At 50.9% G+C, this 17,744-nt stretch overlaps 6 protein-coding genes across 6 annotated transcripts; 4 read left to right on the top strand and 2 right to left on the bottom strand.

Annotated features, from left to right (window-relative positions):
* Positions 1–1,571: 1,571 nt before the first annotated feature.
* Positions 1,572–2,417, top strand: Aud_007853 (uncharacterized protein; the record flags this gene model as incomplete). The annotated part of the gene is made up of 2 exons (XM_043292741.1): positions 1,572–1,790; positions 1,851–2,417. 2 exons carry the CDS (start codon positions 1,572–1,574, stop codon positions 2,415–2,417), a joined length of 786 nt encoding a protein of 261 aa, XP_043148676.1.
* A 5,498-nt stretch (positions 2,418–7,915) lies between these two features.
* On the top strand, positions 7,916–8,991 carry Aud_007852 (FYVE zinc finger domain-containing protein; the record flags this gene model as incomplete). Its single annotated transcript, XM_043292740.1, has 2 exons — positions 7,916–8,344; positions 8,554–8,991. The coding sequence occupies 2 exons, from the start codon at positions 7,916–7,918 to the stop codon at positions 8,989–8,991; spliced, it is 867 nt and encodes a 288-aa protein (XP_043148675.1).
* A 447-nt stretch (positions 8,992–9,438) lies between these two features.
* On the bottom strand, positions 9,439–10,104 carry Aud_007851 (GNAT family N-acetyltransferase; the record flags this gene model as incomplete). The annotated part of the gene is made up of 1 exon (XM_043292739.1): positions 9,439–10,104. One exon carries the CDS (start codon positions 10,102–10,104, stop codon positions 9,439–9,441), a length of 666 nt encoding a protein of 221 aa, XP_043148674.1.
* A 261-nt stretch (positions 10,105–10,365) lies between these two features.
* Aud_007850 (rRNA (cytosine-C5-)-methyltransferase RCM1) lies at positions 10,366–12,128 on the top strand (the record flags this gene model as incomplete). Its single annotated transcript, XM_043292738.1, has 2 exons — positions 10,366–10,566; positions 10,638–12,128. The coding sequence occupies 2 exons, from the start codon at positions 10,366–10,368 to the stop codon at positions 12,126–12,128; spliced, it is 1,692 nt and encodes a 563-aa protein (XP_043148673.1).
* Positions 12,129–12,212: 84 nt separating this feature from the next.
* Positions 12,213–13,722, bottom strand: Aud_007849 (uncharacterized protein; the record flags this gene model as incomplete). Its single annotated transcript, XM_043292737.1, has 4 exons — positions 12,213–13,231; positions 13,285–13,353; positions 13,407–13,532; positions 13,584–13,722. The coding sequence occupies 4 exons, from the start codon at positions 13,720–13,722 to the stop codon at positions 12,213–12,215; spliced, it is 1,353 nt and encodes a 450-aa protein (XP_043148672.1).
* A 1,634-nt stretch (positions 13,723–15,356) lies between these two features.
* On the top strand, positions 15,357–17,725 carry Aud_007848 (uncharacterized protein; the record flags this gene model as incomplete). The annotated part of the gene is made up of 3 exons (XM_043292736.1): positions 15,357–15,730; positions 15,784–16,895; positions 16,950–17,725. 3 exons carry the CDS (start codon positions 15,357–15,359, stop codon positions 17,723–17,725), a joined length of 2,262 nt encoding a protein of 753 aa, XP_043148671.1.
* Between the last annotated feature and the right edge of the window lie 19 nt (positions 17,726–17,744).

Here is a 17,744-nt window from a genome sequence, read left to right as displayed (position 1 = left end):
AAATCGCTGGATCGCTGGATCGCTGATTCTGATGAGGATTGTTAAGGAATCTGGAGTCTTGGACCGCAATTGCAGCGATTCCCTGGCTTCGGCCCTTCCTCATTTTTCCTCACTACAAGTGCGGGCTGGGTTTGGCGGTGAACCACTCCATCCAACCAGTATCTGAGCAATCGAATGCCCTATGGTAACTGTAGGGAGTCAAGTAGGTTCATCAAGTACGACCTTGACATTTGAGGACACGAGATAGTTGAGCCTCATTGGTCGAAGCTGTACTGCGCCACCCATGGAAATCCAACGTTGCTGATACAGAATGTATGGAAAGCGCCAACCTTATCGCAGAGCTCCTTATCTGACAGTTGCCAAGATTGAACCGAGAACTAGAATCACATGGCCCACGAACCACTGACAGCGTCGATCGTTCGATCTCTGACAACAAAGTTCGCCTGAGCCATCATTCGGTTCACTTTGGCTCGGTCTCTGTCAACGTGAGTGCTCCCTCGTACGCCAAGACAAATGTCAAAAATGATCGCCAAGCCCTTGATGACACCCTGCACAACTCTGATTCGACACATACTGGGGGTCGAAGTCAGATGGCCGCTCCAGCAAACCCCACCTGGCCAATCTTAGGTGTGTCATTTGACAAGGTCTTGGCACGACATGTGAGCTTCATGGGTGAAGATTGATATAGGTGCCGCTGCTGAGGGTATGATGGTCGGTAGATCTCTCGATCGATGATATACGGAGCTGATAGTCTTGGTGCTGGCCATTAGGTCCATGGGGCGGCAACAACTGTAGGCGTGGATAGTTTTTCCAGGCGGTATAGTACATGCCTCCGCTGAAGATTGAGAGATGATTTTCACAGAGGTCTCGTCGCGATCCATGGTTAGTAGTGTAGAGGACGAGTCGGCCTTTCATGTTTGCAAACAGGAACCTGAACGTGTGGGTAGAAAAAGGCATTCCCCAATTAGCTGGCGGATAGGACTAATTGAAGAAGAGCGTTACGGCTCCAGACTGTAGAATAATGCTTAAGATAGACCCGAACTTTGAACGTCGCTTAACCAAGTCCGATTTGATCATTCACGACATAGCTTTCCCTTAACCCTGGGAGGTTAGGGATCCTCCCAATTTAGCACGCAGCAATTTCAAAATGTCGACCATCTGTTCTTCGACGCCTTACCTTTGACTTTGCTGGATATTGGTTAGCAATCATCATGATCCCTGGTTAATCCCTAGCACATGTAGATCCACAGATGGGCCTAAAGGCAATGCCGTCATGAGCTGAATAGGTAGGATTTCTCAGCATCACCCCCGTGGCAATGTTTTTGTATATGTATTTATCGAGCTATGTTCTCTTCCCTATCCAAGCTCAAGAAACCATCATAGATCAGCATTACTGTTTACAGCTACAAACATGTGAGCCAGAATAATACCTTCATTCTATTCCAGAACTATTGCCTACTGCCATCAAGATGGATTATTACAGCCAAGCCAGGGCTTCAATATCGTGGCCTCTTCAAAACAACAGTAACATTTGCTTCCAGCAGAGCTCTGGTATGGCTACATATCCCGACATGCTACCAGGACCTCAGGATGACAATGAATCCATTGATGCATTTCAACTGAGGAGCATGCTACCAGAGACTATCCCCCCAGATTCCACCAGCAGTATGGTACTGAACCCAGAAGATATCTGCCCTGAAGAAATATCAGGACCGCTCCAAAATGTCAAGTTCCCTAATTATATCGGTGAATTTAGGGAAACTACAGGCTCTTCTGATGTCGCGCCTTCAGTTAGCGATCCACTTAATCCAGTCCATCTTTTCTTCTGTTCTAACCTGTATATGATATAGGAAGTCGAATGCAAGACCCAACTGTGGCCACCAACTCGTTGCGCACAACTCTCAGATCCGGCCTCTTCTGACAAATCTACCTCAGACACCACCGCTCCAAGGACCTCAACTGATTCCATGAGTGACATAGCCAATACCAAACATAAACCCCATAACAAAGTGCCACAGCGGCCTAGCCCCAAAACCATTTCACAAGAGGATTTTTCTCTGATCTCCTCCATGCTTTCTCCATCGCCCTCATCAACTCCTCCTCCTAAGAAAAGTAGAACCTCATCCGCTGATTCTCCAACGATCAACGGCCGCAAAGCCGCCAAACGAGCATCCCATAATGTCATTGAGAAGCGGTACCGCACCAACATGAATGCCAAGTTTACCACTCTGGAAAAGGTCATAACTAGTTGTGGGAACAAACAAAAGGTCTCCAATAGCAGGCCGTGCTCGATGAAAAAGTGCGAAATCCTCACCAACGCTATAAAGTGTATTCAAAATCTCGAGGATCGGAATGCTGCTTTGTGTGAGGATGTGGCATTCCTAAGAGAGCAGCATCATCTGCTTGGTGCGATCTGAGGCCTCAGTCAGACAACTCCCATGCCGGTATTGATGTTTTTGTTCTTTTGTAAACAGTGAATAGTAGGGATCTGGCGTTGTGATTGTATTAGTTGACTTGACTTAGCGGTTTGCCGTACTAATATTATCTTCATCTGATAACAGCAATGTGTTAACCTAGCATGTATAGCCCAATGAATCGTGCGGCTGATACGCCTCTTCTTGGCCTAGAAACCAGTAGTCATGAAGAAACTAAAGGATCTCTGAGCCTTGAAATAAACCAAAGTGATAAACCAATGGGAAAAGCCTGAAGAAGTCTGAAGACACCGGACCTGGCCCATCCAATCCGCCCTCAGCAAAGAGAACCTGCTCACTACTGATGTTATACCTGGCATGACTTCTCAGACGAGGCGAGTCTCAGAAAGGTCACTTTCAATATATGATATTGAATGAGATAAGTCATTGAAATTTCCAGACATGAGAACATAAATATGAAGACCTCCGTATCTAAGTAGCAGCCGCAGCAGAACATGTCAAGTTGATTTAGCAAACCCTCTCTATTTCAAAGGATTTAGGCAAACTTAATCTAACTATTACTAACAGTAAATAACTACTAACTGGTCGATGACTATTTTTGCTAATTTAGAAGATAAACAATTGGTCTTGTGTGAATATGGGGTGGTCTTCAGTCTAGCAGCCTCTACTTTATATGGTCTTTTGCAATTACTCACATGTGGAAGGACTATGAAGGCAGTCAAATGACATATAGGAATGGGAGTAGGAGAAAAAGAGAGTCAGGATGTATAGTATAGGAAGGATAAATATGGTGTAGAATACTAAGCTAAGACCAGAACTAACCGACACAAACAGCTAGTTTCTCTTCTGTACAAGGCAACGCTGGCCTTTCTAGGCCCAGCACACAGACAGCCAATATGATCACATAGCGTGAAACCAGCACAAGGATCACAAAAGATATTTCCATTTTAAGAGAGCTCCTCGAAATCTTCTTCAGATTCAACTACCAGCCATTCTTGTGCTTTGGAGTTTGGCAGCAGGAGACGATTAATTAACTATACCAGCGGATCCCTAACAGCCTCTGGTTACCAATAGCACTACTCTACGGCCAGTCTGGACCAGCAGGAGAGGGGCTTCAACGCATGTCAAGTATGTCTGACATGTGAGCTGCAGCGGCTTTAACGGTGAGCGGAATGCTTTACTTAGGACAGATACAGTGGGGTGCAAAAAGTATTCGACCACCTCATCTTACCGCCTACTAGTAGCTAAACCTAGTTAGGAAGGAGAATACTAATTCCATTAATATTTCGTATACCAACCATCTGCCTCAATAACTGCCTTCACCCGGTTAGGCATGGTCCTTGATAGCTTTTGAAGAATAGTAGTATCTATAGCTTGCCATGCCTCCTTAGCTGCATGGATAAGTAATTGACGTGTTCCCTCAGTATTAGGTGCATCTTCCAGTTCTGGATAAAGCATATAGATCTTCTCCTTCATAAGTGACCAGAGGTTCTCAATTGGATTGAGATCAGGAGAGTATGGAGGCCAAACCATAATATCAATCTGTAGAGAATCAAGCACCTCTCTCACAATCCTTGCAGTATGGATTCTGGCATTATCCTGCATGAAAATATCACCAGGCTCAGTAAGCTCAGGAAGCCATGCTTGATAGAGATCTCTTATCACCCGGCCTGATACCCCCCCTCGTGGAGCTTCTGGATCACCATCCAGAGGGACTAAACCTGTACGTATCTCTTCACCAAAGCCTGCCCAAAACATCTGTCTAACACCCTTCCCTGTTCGTCGAGTGCAGACATCATGCTCATGGAGTTGATCTCTTGGTCGTCGGAATGTCCAGATTGGTCGGATACCAACACCTCTCTCAACTGAGCACTCGTCACTCCATTTAACACGTGCCCAATCTTCCGGTGTAAAGTGTTGATATTGGTTTGCCCAGTTAAGACGAGCTAAGGCTTGTTCCCCAGTAAGAGCTGGTCGACGAAGCTGTCTCCATTTGCGAAGACCAAGTTCTCGAAGAAGATATTGTAATGCTCTCTTTTTCACAGCACCATCTACCTCAGTAAGAAGATCTTGCATCTTTAGATGAGGAGAAGACTGACTTAGATCATAGAGATGATCCCTCTGCACCTCACTAAGCTGGCGAGGACGTCCAGAACGTGGTTTTGATTGATTATCAACGCGTTTTCGTTCATTCAAAACAGTCGATTTAATAGTTGAAAGAGGCACCTCAGGATGCTTAGCTCTAATCTTAGAATAGCTCCATCCAATGCTCTTTAACTCGCAGATTCGTGAGCGTAATTGAGGGCTCAATTCTTTGCCTTTACGGCCCATTTTGGTTGTACCGTTGTTGATATCTAGGTAATGGATAATGGATATCTACGCGTTTGGTAGTATTCTGCTGGCAGAATACTAGGCGGTAAGGTAAGGGGTGGTCGAATACTTTTTGCACCCCACTGTACATAGCCGCGGTGTGCTGCGCGGTACCGCCCCTCAATACTATATTCCGTACTTGACCCACAAACCCTCAAAATCCCGACTTTTTGTTCTTAACACTTGCGGTTGGTGGCCAGAGTCGCTTGTCTCACAGTCGACTTGCTAATCAGATAGAAAGAAATACTAAGAGCACCTTCTCGAAGAGTCCAAATCCTTAAGTGCAAGGGCCAATGGAAGCGCTAACCTTTTGGGGCAAAATACAGAAGGATCGGGCTAATCCAATCTGTTACATAATCCCAAGTCGTTTGCACCAAGCTGATGGAAATTCCGGAGACCGCAGTTCGGGGCCTGTCCGTGCAGTCGGGGGCACTGGCCAATGGGAACGTGTTTAAATGTTTGAGCCAATCAGCTCTCTGCGATAACAAGATCAAAGAACCTCCAATTCCAAGGCGACGCCAAGAGCCCCACCGCAACCGCTTGCAGGATTGATTGGTTTACACCCTATGGTTTGGACGCCACAACGGACTGGCCAGGTAGCAGTGCCCAATAGATAGGGTAGCAGCCTGTCGTAGTATGCTGGAGGTGGGATGGGTTTCTGGCTCGTGACCACACCGCTAGACAATGGTTTGGGAACCAGGCCGATAAGGACGGGATATTCAGCAAGAAAGGGGGATCTACCTTGAGCATCATCCTGTCGTCAATGTTTGTCATGAGGCTACTTGCAGTATATGCGTCGTACCTTTGATAGACATCGCAGGTCTGGAGCAGTTGATATGCACATACCTCTTCAGGTATGGGTATGGAGCCATTATCTGTACTTACTCGTGAACTACTCCATTCAGGGTAAGGAAAATCTCGGTCAAGATGGCCACTGTGGGTCGTCGTCGGGATGGGGAATTTTGGAGTAGCATCCAATAAGAGAAACCCGTTTTCATCTTAGTCTTAACTTCGGTCAGTCCTTTGGAATCTGGATCCATCTAACAAAAACCAGAGAGCTAGCATCACCAAAGCAGCCTATGAAGTTACTTTAGCCTGTACGGTGGCGGGTTGGAGATTTGGAGATGGAACATCATCGCCATCATTCACAAACGTAACAGTGGAGACGACAGTCGAAGATGCGCTGAGGATTGCCTGAAGGGGCAAGAAGTCGTGCTCATGCTCCTCTTGAAGTGAGAAGTGTATCTCATGGGACTTGCCACTTGCATCAAAACCAGACCTCGGAAGCGGGTGACGACCAAACAGATGGCAAGGCGAATCAAGAAGAAGCGGTCAACAGTAGCTTGGATGTCCAGCATCTAACGTTGTCATTATGACTCGAAGTGATTTGCGAGGGAGAGGATGCGATAAGGGCGGATGAACTCTCTACTGCAGGACTATCGGAGTAGATAGGTAGATAGCAGATCAGCCAGTTGACCGGCTCGCTGATCCTGGGCATGTCGGCAGAATGTCGCATCCCATCGATAATTTGCTGCCTTTCCTCCAACCGGAACCGCCCCTTGGCGCGACTCTACTATACCGCTTATTTGGATGAAACGCGAAGCTCCCCCAGAAGGAATGAAGGGACACCCATCGACTTCGGACTCTCTCTACTCTGTGTCTACTCCATCCTACTAATTTCAGCGATCATCAGGAAGAATTATGATTATCCATGAATGAGATTCATAGCTTGACTATGATTTAGATAGATTACAATCTTCCGGACCCGCAGAATGCTGAATGTCAGCAGCTAAACCATAACACTAATAGAAATCAATCCGGTGGACTACGGAGTAGGCAGACTACAGGAGGCTAAGGAAATCCCGAAAATCAGCCAAAACAGAACGGCCTCGGTTAAAGGCCGTTCTCGATCGAGTACGGATGGACACCAGTACAGTATTTCTTCCGATGGCTGGTTTTTCGGCATCCACCATAAACGCCGTATTGGAGTTTGAGAGACAACAATCTAAGGTATTGTCTACAAGATCATGATGCAGATGGCTAAAACCATGTACATCATAGCTTTATCGCCTTCATCATTTCGGGATCATATCCATGTGTAGACCCTGCCACCATGAATCTTATATCCTCCATGGGCCACTCAGCGTTGTTCACCATCCATTCAATGCCGTCATGATTATGATCCTTTGGAGTTTATTACTTCGGCCGTGGTAATAGATATACGGTGTATCTAAGGAGTCTGTAAAGGCAACAAAACCCGTTTGTCCAACCGGCCCACGATGATTAGCATCCATTTCCTCTAGTTAGATAGCTGTTAACAAATAACGTGGCAGGGATTCGTTTTTGAACGATCCCCATCTCCATCTTCCATGCCTCGTCCTTCTCCACTGTGTTTCTCTGGACTTTCTAGCTCAAACCTAACCTGTTAGTGGCTTTCGGTGTCCTCCACAGGGCAGCATAATAATACTACTCCGGGTACTAATACTACTACTAATAATAAAAATACTACGTACTGAGTACACAGTAGACTATCCACTAAGCATGGCAAAAAAGCGGTTCCTCCATTCCGCCGTTTCGAGTACCATCGCCTCTTTCCCCAGCTAGTGATATCTACTCTGGCTGTTCCATTCTTCCATCCGGGACTTGGCTCGTTCCCTGGAATATCCTTATTAGTACTCGGCCTCGCCCAGATCTATACCACGGCTTTGCTTTTCTTCTCCTTACCTGTGCAGCTGTGAGCAAGGCACATTCTTCTGCTATATCCATCCATCTAGCATTTGATCAATCAAGCGCTTATCTTTTTGCATACCCCTTGTATCCCATACATCATAATTAACATTCCGATTTGCATATACTGCTTCTTGCTCGGACCTCCCATTATTCTTACTGGTCGCTGCTCTCTACAGTGAGCGATGCTTGTCTGCTGCCATTCAACAAGACTCGCGACAACCATTCACCACCCCTAAACCACCTGTATTCACTGCTTTTGATAAGCGTATTGCTACTCGCCTCTCCTCTCTTCCGCCATTATTTCAGTGTTCTCTCCTCTCTACAACTCTCTCTGTTTGAGATCACCCACATTTACGAACACGAATACACACAAAGTAAAGATCATGGCCACTCACGTTGTCACTACCACCACTATTTCTCCTCTATCTGCCAACCAGATCTCTGTTTACGGCCATCCATCTCCTGTCAACTCGGCTTCCGCCACCCCTGCCAACAATTCTCCCACTTCTCCCCGTCTACAGGACCTTCCTTTGCAGAGTCGCCAGTTGCGGCCTCTTAAGGGTCCCTTGTACGTCCCCGCTGCCCTGCGTCCTACCGAACGCCCTCAGAAGTCCTCTCCTCCAACCCCTCCACGCAGTGTGCACGGTTCTCTGGACAGTCTGAACGACGAAGAACCTAGCACGCTCGTCAGCCGTCGTTCCACCATGGAGAGCAGCTTTAGCAACACCATCAGCAAGCTCGCTGAGAATGAGTGGATGAAGACAGAGCACCTTGGTCAAGTTACTGGTCTTCCCACTAGAGAACACTGGAAGGTTAGTATTCTTTTTCCTTCTTTTCTTCTTTTCTCGAGTCTTTCGCGAGGGGTATAGTGGGATATATACCCCTTATCCTCGCGCAAGATTACTCGCAAATGGCGTGTAAGCTCGTCATCACATGCGATGGCGTGACTAGTCCCTTGTCCTACTGATTGTCCTTCTTAAGTTTGGCAATGAGCAAAAGAATTAACAATGCTCCTTCACAGGCGGACGCTGCTTCTCCCAACTGCGACTCACCCACCTGCCGCTCATCTTTCGGCCTCTTCCTGCGTCGTCACCATTGCCGCCACTGCGGACATGTGTTCTGCTCCTCTCACACTCCCCATATGGTGCCTCTCGATCAAGATGCTCGCTTCCACCCTGAAGGAGTTCCTTCTCGTGCCTGCGATCTCTGCTGGAGCGCTTACCAACGCTGGGAAGAAGCTCGCACTGAGCGTCTGAACAAGATCCAGACTATCTTGACTGCTCAGCAGGAGACGACTAGCAATAGCAACGAAGACACCGAGACTGCTACCAACACTCCACCGAGCTCCGACACTCCGCTGCAGAACGATCTTCTGAACGGAGCTGCGAATGCTCCTCAGGGCCAGGCCACTGAGATTGCCGCCAGCGTGCCCCGCGGCTGGAACTGGAGCACCTTCTAATTGGATCACCGATCTACCCTCTACGACGGTCCTACATTTTCTGCATATGCATGCTATATTCAGATTCATTCTCTGAATCTGTTTCCTCATGATATTTCAGCGAGGTCATTCTGACCCATCATTTCGGTCATCTGCGCGGAGTACTGGGTTTTCCTTCCGGGTTCTTGCCTTTCGTCCCCTTTCTTTTCTCTCCGCATAGTTTCTTCATGCGACTCATAGAAAGGGCTCTTGTTTTTCGTTATTCAGACTCAGGATACCCCGTCATGCTCCTTTATGAGCGGCGATCTGTTATTTCAATTCTCATGGTTCACGGCGCTTACGAAGGAATGGCGTGGTTATTACATTATGTTCTTCCAACCAGGTTACTATAGATGGTTTTCTAATACACTACAAATGATTCAAGTTCTCTATCTGGGTATTGTCGCCTCCATCCGTAATCGTGGAAATCTATGAACGGGGCTCTAGGTTAATCCTCTTCCACATCCCTAAATGCTCAATCCCCTCCTCATCCCACCTCCCCATCTTCTCATCCGTCACAAACCCAAACCGCTCATACATCTTCTCCCCCTGCACCTGCGCATGGACCAGCACCAACCCTTTCCACCTCAACTCCTTCCCACCCACCCGTCGACACGTCTCCTCGATCTCCTCCACATGGCCCCTCGCCCACCCTAACGCCTCATCAACTAGTCTCCGCCCCAGCCCTAGACCCCGGTACTCCCTCAGAACCGCCACCCTCGTCAGCTTGATATACGGCTCATGCGCAGTATCGTACATTGGAAATAACGACGCATCTGCACCGGAGTTCGTGATGAGTTCATGCGGTGCATGCGGCGGCGGGACGAGCCGGATCACCGCTACGGGGGTTTTGAGGGCGTTGCTGCTGTCATATATCACCCATTGCCAGCTGCGGGGGTCATCATCGTCAATCTCAGCTGACGCGGAGACATGCTGTTCCTCGACGAAGACCTTGTGGCGGATGTCTATTGCGTCGTTGAAGATTGGGGGGTTTGTTGGTGGGCATGGGTTGGAGGGGGTGGGGAGGGTGAGGTTGGGGCCTGGAGGGGGTTGTATGGCGACTGTAAACGATTTTGCGGCCGGTTGAATCGTCATTCTGATGGAATATTGCGTCGAAGATGGCGGGGAGCGATAGGAGTCAGGGCAGGGAGCGTAAATCATCAATTGATAGAACAATGTCCACTTAATTGACTCACCTGAGAGGTATGGATGGAAAGCACCGACTATCAGCTTATCAGTCACTATCGGCAGCAACGGATGCAAACAGCACAAAGCAGTGCAAACATGGCTGGATTTTCCTTGCATCATATCCAGCTTGGAATGATTCCACCAAAACAATTACCACCATACGGATAAATGTCTCTCTACTACGACGCGGTCTCAGTTCTGACCGCCCCCTCATCGACAGGGGGTTCCTTCAAATCCCGCATCTACAGCTCGCGGAACCTCAAATCCTCCCCCGCGCAAATCTACGCTCTGGTCATCGAGGCCTCGAAATGGGATATCCTTCTGAAAGAGGTCATTGAGGCCGCAGGGATCCTCAAACAAGAGCCCAAGGTAGCTACAAACAGTTCTGTCTATCATAGTAGATATTTTCTGCTGACTGACCGAGACCTGTGGTTGACCAGCTCACACCCTTACTGGCCCTGTTGCTCGTTCACGACCACCTCCTCGCCAAGAATGGCATCGCAGCTAACGCAAACCATCCGCTCCGCCAGGCGGTCGAGAGACACAAGACCCGACTGAAGGGGGAATTCGCCAAAGCGCGCGTGCGCCGGGGATGCGCCTCGATACCCGATCTGAAGGCTGCCGTGCTGCGCGAGAAACAGGCTGCGCAGGGTTTGCTCGGGACTTCTTCGACGGCCGTGTATCCGCGCTGGGTGCGGATCAACAATCTCCGCACGACGATGGAGGAGCAGCTCAAGTCCACATTCAAGGCGTATACCCGGGTCAACTCGCTCGCGGAGCTAGGGGAGAAAGACGAGGCGAAGATGTACGTTGACCCGCACGTGCCGGATCTGGTGGCCGTTGCACCGGGCGTCGACTTCACCTCGTCCCCTGCGTACAAAAACGGGCAGATCATCCTGCAGGACAAGGCGTCGTGTTTCCCGGCGTATCTGTTACTCGGGGATAGTGAGGCGTGGTCCGGTGATTTGCTGGATGGGTGCGCGGCGCCTGGAAACAAGACGACGCACATGGCTTCGTTGCTTGCGAAGCATGCCGCCGGTAAGGACATCACCCGATGCATCTTCTCCATGGATGCTTCCAAGGTGCGGTCCAAGACATTGCAGAAAATGGTCACCGCCGCGGGCGCGGACAGTCTCGTCACCGTCCTCCAGGGCCAGGATTTCCTCGCGCTCGACCCTACCGAGGACCGCTTCGCAAACGTCACCGGCCTCCTCCTCGACCCCAGCTGCTCCGGCAGCGGTATCGTCGGCCGCGACGATGTCCCCAAACTCGCCCTCCCCGCCGCTGTATCCACGCAGACTGGCAAATCGCTGGGGAAGAAGCGCAAACGCAGACATGACGACGACGAGGAGGAGGAGACTCAGCCTGGAAGCGTCGCCCCAACGTCAACGTCAGCCACAGATGAAAACGAGTTCGCGAGCGCAACCCTCGACCCGGAGCGTCTGACGAAACTCTCCAACCTGCAAGCGCGCATCGTCGAGCATGCTCTGAGCTTCCCGGCCGCTACCCGCGTCACGTACAGTACGTGCTCCATCCACCTGATCGAGAACGAGGCGGTTGTGTCTCGTGTACTGGCCTCGGACGTAGCGCGCTCTCGCGGCTGGAGGATCATGCGCCGGGAGGAGCAACCCCGAGGCATGAAAGCATGGCCGCACCGCGGCGTCAGGACGGAGAGCCGACATGGCGATGCGAAGGGGGATGGGAAGGTCACTGCTCCAGCTGCTGCTGTGGATCTGACTGATGAAGAGCTGGAGGCTTGTTTGCGGTGTTGGGCCGATGATGAGGAGGGCCTTGGAGGGTTTTTCGTTGCGGGGTTTGTGCGTGATGAGGGAAGTGTAGACCGTCCTCCTATGAAAGAGCCAGAGACTCAGGGCATGGATGAGGATACAGAAGGGAGCGATGACGACGAGTGGGAGGGTTTCTCTGATTGAAAAATATCCTGTGCTTACGTCTAGGAGTAGCTTACTAAAATAGTGTATATAGCATTGCATCGCTGCAAAGTAGACAAGGCATCATTACGAACCCAAGAACCCCCTAGAGCGATTCCTCATCTTCTCCTCGGTGTAAACATCCAACTTGACCGCTATCAAAACCAACTCCGCACTTGCCGCGGGACCAGAGTCGACCACCAAACGCCATTGCCCTTTCCTCACTACCAGACACCCAGACTCTAGGTCCTCTTCTACTCGCTTGCGTTTCGCAGGTGGCCGCTCGGAGGATTCCGCAGTCGCGCCTGGGAAATCCAGGTAATCCACAGTCTGCCCGTTGAGGACCAGCTCGGTCTCGCGCTCGAGTCGGATCGAGAAGCTGTCCCCGCCTGTAGAGGGGTGTGCCGATTCCCCAGTCCTGTATAAGGGGCCTTTCCCCTCAAGGCCGATGTTTTTGGCAATCACCTGAGCCAAGCTCGACATGCGCGCTTTCGCCAGATTCAGGAACCCCGCGCGCATGGCGGGTGCGTCGAGAATCGTGCTTTCGTCGCCGATTTCCAGGATCAGGTCGTGCGGCGTCTCGTCCACGAAAGGGCGCGCGTACATCACCCAGTCGCGAGTTGCGGGGCCGGTGTGCTTGGGGTTGTCGTCGCGCGCATGGCGGATTCCGGAGGGTCGTACGTCGTCTAGGCGGATGACGATCTCCGATCGTTGTCGGATGGGATTGAAGCTGATGTGGTGCGGGATGAGTTTCTGTTCTAGGCCGCGGAGGTGGAAGTAGCGACAGTCCCGGAGGAGCTCGGCGCGATGCTCCTCATTCTTGATCTGGAGGGGGTATCCGCGAAGGAGGTGGAGGAGCTGTGCGAATATGTCGCCGGAGCGGTGGGTAACGCGTGGGGGGACGATGGCGGGTGGGCGCAGCAAACCGTGACGGTCTAGACCGGGGAAGATCTCGCTTGGGTTGGCGAAGAAGATGGCGAATCCGAGGGAGAAGAAATTGGGAGAGTCGCCGGGTCCGGAGAAGATATCGCGCGAGATTTGGAAATGGCGTTCGCCGATTTGGATGAAGATTTGGGATTCGAATAGCTGGGAGATCAGTCGGGGTACTGCAAGGATCAGTCTGTCATTCTTCAGATTATCCACAAGTGAAACTCCATACAGGTGTAGAATTGGGCATCGGCAAACAGTTTGACAAACTGCGACTCATCCTTGGGCTCTACGTGGTAGCCTGTCGACACGTTAAATCCTGGCCTCCGAAAGACTGGTCGCGTTTCCTCCTACCCTGTAGATGTCTGGCAATCTCTCGAAATGTTTCTGGATCTCGGTCAATGTATAGCGTCCGGATAGTCGCGTTCTCTCCGCTCTGGCGCACTTGTTCTTCGAAGAACTGGGAGAAATAGGACGGGGCTCCAGGACGTTTAGCAGGAGGTCATTATGGGCGCGAGCACTTCAACTGACCGTCGGAGGCGATCGAGGCCCCGGAAAGACGAAAGAGCTCGGTCCCGATCTGGATCGAAAAGACCTTTTCAGTCGGCAGCGTGGACTTGGCCTTTGTGGCAGGGGAACGACCTTGCGAGTCGGAGTTGGTGCTGGCCATGTTCGTGTGCCCTTCTCTTGTTCGGCCACCTATATGTCCTCCAAGTACTCATTAACGGCTCGGATGATTGTGGTCGCAGTACACGGTTTAGGAAACAGGTGTGGTCGGCCACCTTGTATGTTGTTTTCCTAACAATCAGAGTTGTATCAGGCTAAGATCGACGACCGTTATGCAGGTGTTCAGGAACACTGAAGTGGCCCCTTAATTGTGCATTGGCGTTAGTGGCTGGAGATCAAGGGAAGTGGATGTGTTCAACTTACGCCTGAAGCATTGGCAGGAATCAATCAATTCAATCCATAGATGCAGCTATTCATTGGAAACGGACGTGAGCACCTGCGTAAGCGAAGAGGTCGCAGTGGTGAGCGATGACGGGCGCTTGAGATAAGGCACGCGCGACCGCAAACTGCGGCGTCTGGCTCGTGGGTTTTGCCTGATGGCTTCTGCATGACCATCCCTTTCAATTAAAAGTATAGCATACTGCAATCAATCCTGTCGTTAACTTTATTATGACTTCACTGTATAGAATCACTACTAGATGGTATAATTTCAGCGCGAGATACACTATGGACTCAATGTGCACAAGAGCGCATCGTCGTCACCCAACTCGACTAAACACCGTAGCAGACATGTCCATATTGCAGACTATTAATACCGATCGACAAACTGCCTTCTGATGGTCAATTGGCAGTAAAGACGACCGTTCTCTTCTTGTTGAAGGTGAAAGACAATGACGAAACCATCTCAACACCGGAAATCCAGGGAAGGAATCGTGTCCGGATCGATCAATTGTCCTCAATTCGAAGAGAAGGACTGGCGAAAGAGGAAACAGACAATACTTGACAAAGGAAATGTCTTCTAAAGGTGTTCACATGGAGACCCCGGTCAAACAGTAATGGATCTCGGCTCAGCGACGGTCGATCGTTCCTCTTCCCCGCACATCTCCAGACTCATCATTTGACAGTTGTTATGGGAACAACAGCAATGATAGGTCTTCTGAAGAGCTATGGCGTGAACTAAGGCCGCTCGCCTGGAAAATGTATTCCCAAGAGCGGTCGATCCTCCCCTCAGTCGACTCTTCGAGTCATTCGACGAACCTTGGCTGATATTTAGACTCTCGGATCCTCGACCCACCGCGTCCTAAACTCAGTCAATATCATGGCCACTGCCTCGGTTTCTGGCTTTATGGGACTGTCGATGCGACCTGGTTTGAGACGGCAGAACCGTACCTACAATATACCTTGACAGGTTCCCGAATCATCCCACTCGGAACGCCAATAACAATTCTGATAATTGGAAGGGAGGGCTGGACCGGGCTTTGGGCTAGTTCGCAAGCATTACTCTTCTGGGCAGGGCAGTTCGTGCCTAGGAAAGAGCAAGCTACGTACGGCTCCTCAACATCTATACTGAGGCAGCTCCCTCGTTGGTTAAAGGAGGAAAGCATCACCAGGTGGTTGTTTATCATCACGTCGCTCCCCACTGTCCTTTTCCGTATTTCTGGTTCACATCCAAGTGCGGTCGGTTCTTGACGGCCTTGATCCTCGTCCTGGTTGGCCTCTATTGCTCTCTGCAAGCTTATTCTACCTAACTTATTCCTCGTTCTTGAGGTAACTACTTGTTACTACTCCTTGTTCATCATGGCTGAGCAGGCTGTGACTACATACGTCCCCCTGGACGTGCCTCTTCCACCGATTCCTGAAGGGCAAGTCTTTTCCGACTTGCAATGGAAAACGTTGTTGTCTCTGGCCGACACCGTAATTCCTTCCATTCGCTCTACATCACTTGCCAAGTCTCTCTCTACCAAGGTGGTACCTGAATCGACATTCAAGGATGCGGTCTCGAGTCTGGCATCTCGCATCCACGACCCAGACGCCACAAAGATTGCTGAACAGTATCTGGAAGAGAATGTGTCCACCAACCCGCAGTTCGTGGAGGGGCTGCGGCGACTATTCGCAGACTATATTCACGAAGAAGGGAAAAGCGGCATCAACCTCATCCTTAATGCTCTCAAGTATGTCGCCTCGCCATCTTTTACTTTGTCGCTGACCAAGTAACAAAATCTAGTTCCAAAGCTGGTTCACTCATTCTAACTGGCTCGACCACTCCCATTCAAGACCAACCGTTTGAAGTCCGTGAGAGGATCTTCAGGGCTTGGGAAACTTCCCGAATCAAGCCCCTCCGTGCCATCTATAAGGCATTCACGGCCATTTTTAAGAAGACTTGGACCTCGACGAGCCCCACGATCCGTTCAGTCCTTGGCTGCCCTCGCGTTCCCATCCACGGCAAACCTGCGGATGGATTTGAATACGAGTTCCTGCAATTTCCCCCTGGTGACGAACCTGAAGTCCTAGATACCGATGTTGTGATCGTAGGGAGCGGTTGCGGTGGTAGTGTCGCTGCCAAAAACCTAGCCGAGGCTGGGTACAGAGTAATAGTCGTGGAGAAATCCTACCATTACCCATCCAAATACTTCCCTATGAATTTCACCGAGGGCTTAGTCACTATGTTCGAGAGCGGAGGAGCAACAATGAGTGATGACGGGTCGGTTGCCGTTCTCGCTGGTTCCACATGGGGTGGTGGCGGCACTGTCAACTGGTCGGCTTCGCTGCAGACACAGGGCTACGTTCGCCGAGAATGGGCAAACAATGGGCTGCCGTTGTTCGAGTCTTATGAATACCAGCAATCCTTGGACCGTGTCTGCGATCGGATGGGTGTCAGTAGTGACTACACCGAGCATAACTATGGCAATCGTGTTCTCCTTGACGGAGCTCGGAAGTTGGGATATGCAGCCCAACCTGTCCCTCAGAACACAGGCGGAACGAGACACTATTGCGGATACTGTACAATGGGCTGCCATTCCTGTGGCAAAAAGGGGCCCAGGGAGACTTTCCTGGCTGATGCTGCCAAGGGTGGCGCCACGTTCATTGAAGGGTTTCGCGCGGATAAGGTTCGTTTCAAGATGACCAAGGGCGGACGGGTGGCGTCTGGAGTTGAGGGCACCTGGACCTCCAGGGACTCTTATCTGGGGACCGCTGGGCCGGACCGCACCAGCCGCAAGGTGATCATAAACGCTGCTAAAGTCATTGTTGCCTGTGGAACATTGCATAGCCCGCTCTTGCTGCTGCGTAGCGGACTCAGGAACCCGCAAATCGGGCGTAACCTCTACCTCCATCCTGGTGAGACTTGAATTTATATGGCCCGCCTCCGAGACTTTTTGCTAACAACTGTAGTTGTCCTGTCATGTGCCGTCTTTGACGAGGAAATCCGTCCGTGGGAAGGTGCCGCGTTGACCACAGTCGTCAACGAGTTCGAAGATCAGGACAGCCAGGGTCATGGAGTCAAGATCGAGAACGTTGTAATGCTTCCGGCCTTGTATCTCCCGACGTTTCCATGGCGAGACGGATTGGATTACAAGCTCTGGGCGGCCAAGTTGCCCCGCATGAGCGGATTTATCGCTCTGACCAGAGAACGAGACGCGGGACGGGTGTACCCTGACCCTGCAGATGGCCGTGTCCGGATTGACTACACAGTGTCGGCCTATGACCGGAAGCACATTGTGGAAGCTCTGGTTGCGACGGCAAAGATAGCATACATATCCGGGGCAAGGGAGTTCCATACCTCGAGCCGCGAAATGCCGCCATTCATCCGTCCCACGGAGGCATCGGATCCCAATGCGCCCGAGGGCGTCACCAACGCGGCACTTCAGGCGTGGATTGCCGACCTCCGGCGCAAGAATCCTGTCGACCCCGAACGCACACAGTACGCCAGTGCTCACCAGATGGGTACCTGCCGCATGGGGACGTCCCCCAAGACGAGCGTCGTCGGCCCGGACTGTCAAGTCTGGGGCACGCAGGGCCTGTACGTCATGGATGCGTCTGTCTTTCCCAGTGCTAGCGGCGTGAATCCGATGGTGACGAACATGGCGATTGCGGACTGGGCCAGCCGGAATGTTGCCAGGGCTTTGGAGAAGGCGAACCATGGCAAGAGCGTGTTGGCTCGTCTATGATACCTACGGACTGTCTCCG

This window comes from Aspergillus udagawae, assembly GCF_001078395.1.
Source record: "Aspergillus udagawae IFM 46973 DNA, scaffold_6, whole genome shotgun sequence".
Lineage (NCBI taxonomy): Eukaryota > Fungi > Ascomycota > Eurotiomycetes > Eurotiales > Aspergillaceae > Aspergillus > Aspergillus udagawae.
Note: the sequence above shows the minus strand (reverse complement) of the source record. Positions and strands in the feature narration are given on the sequence as shown.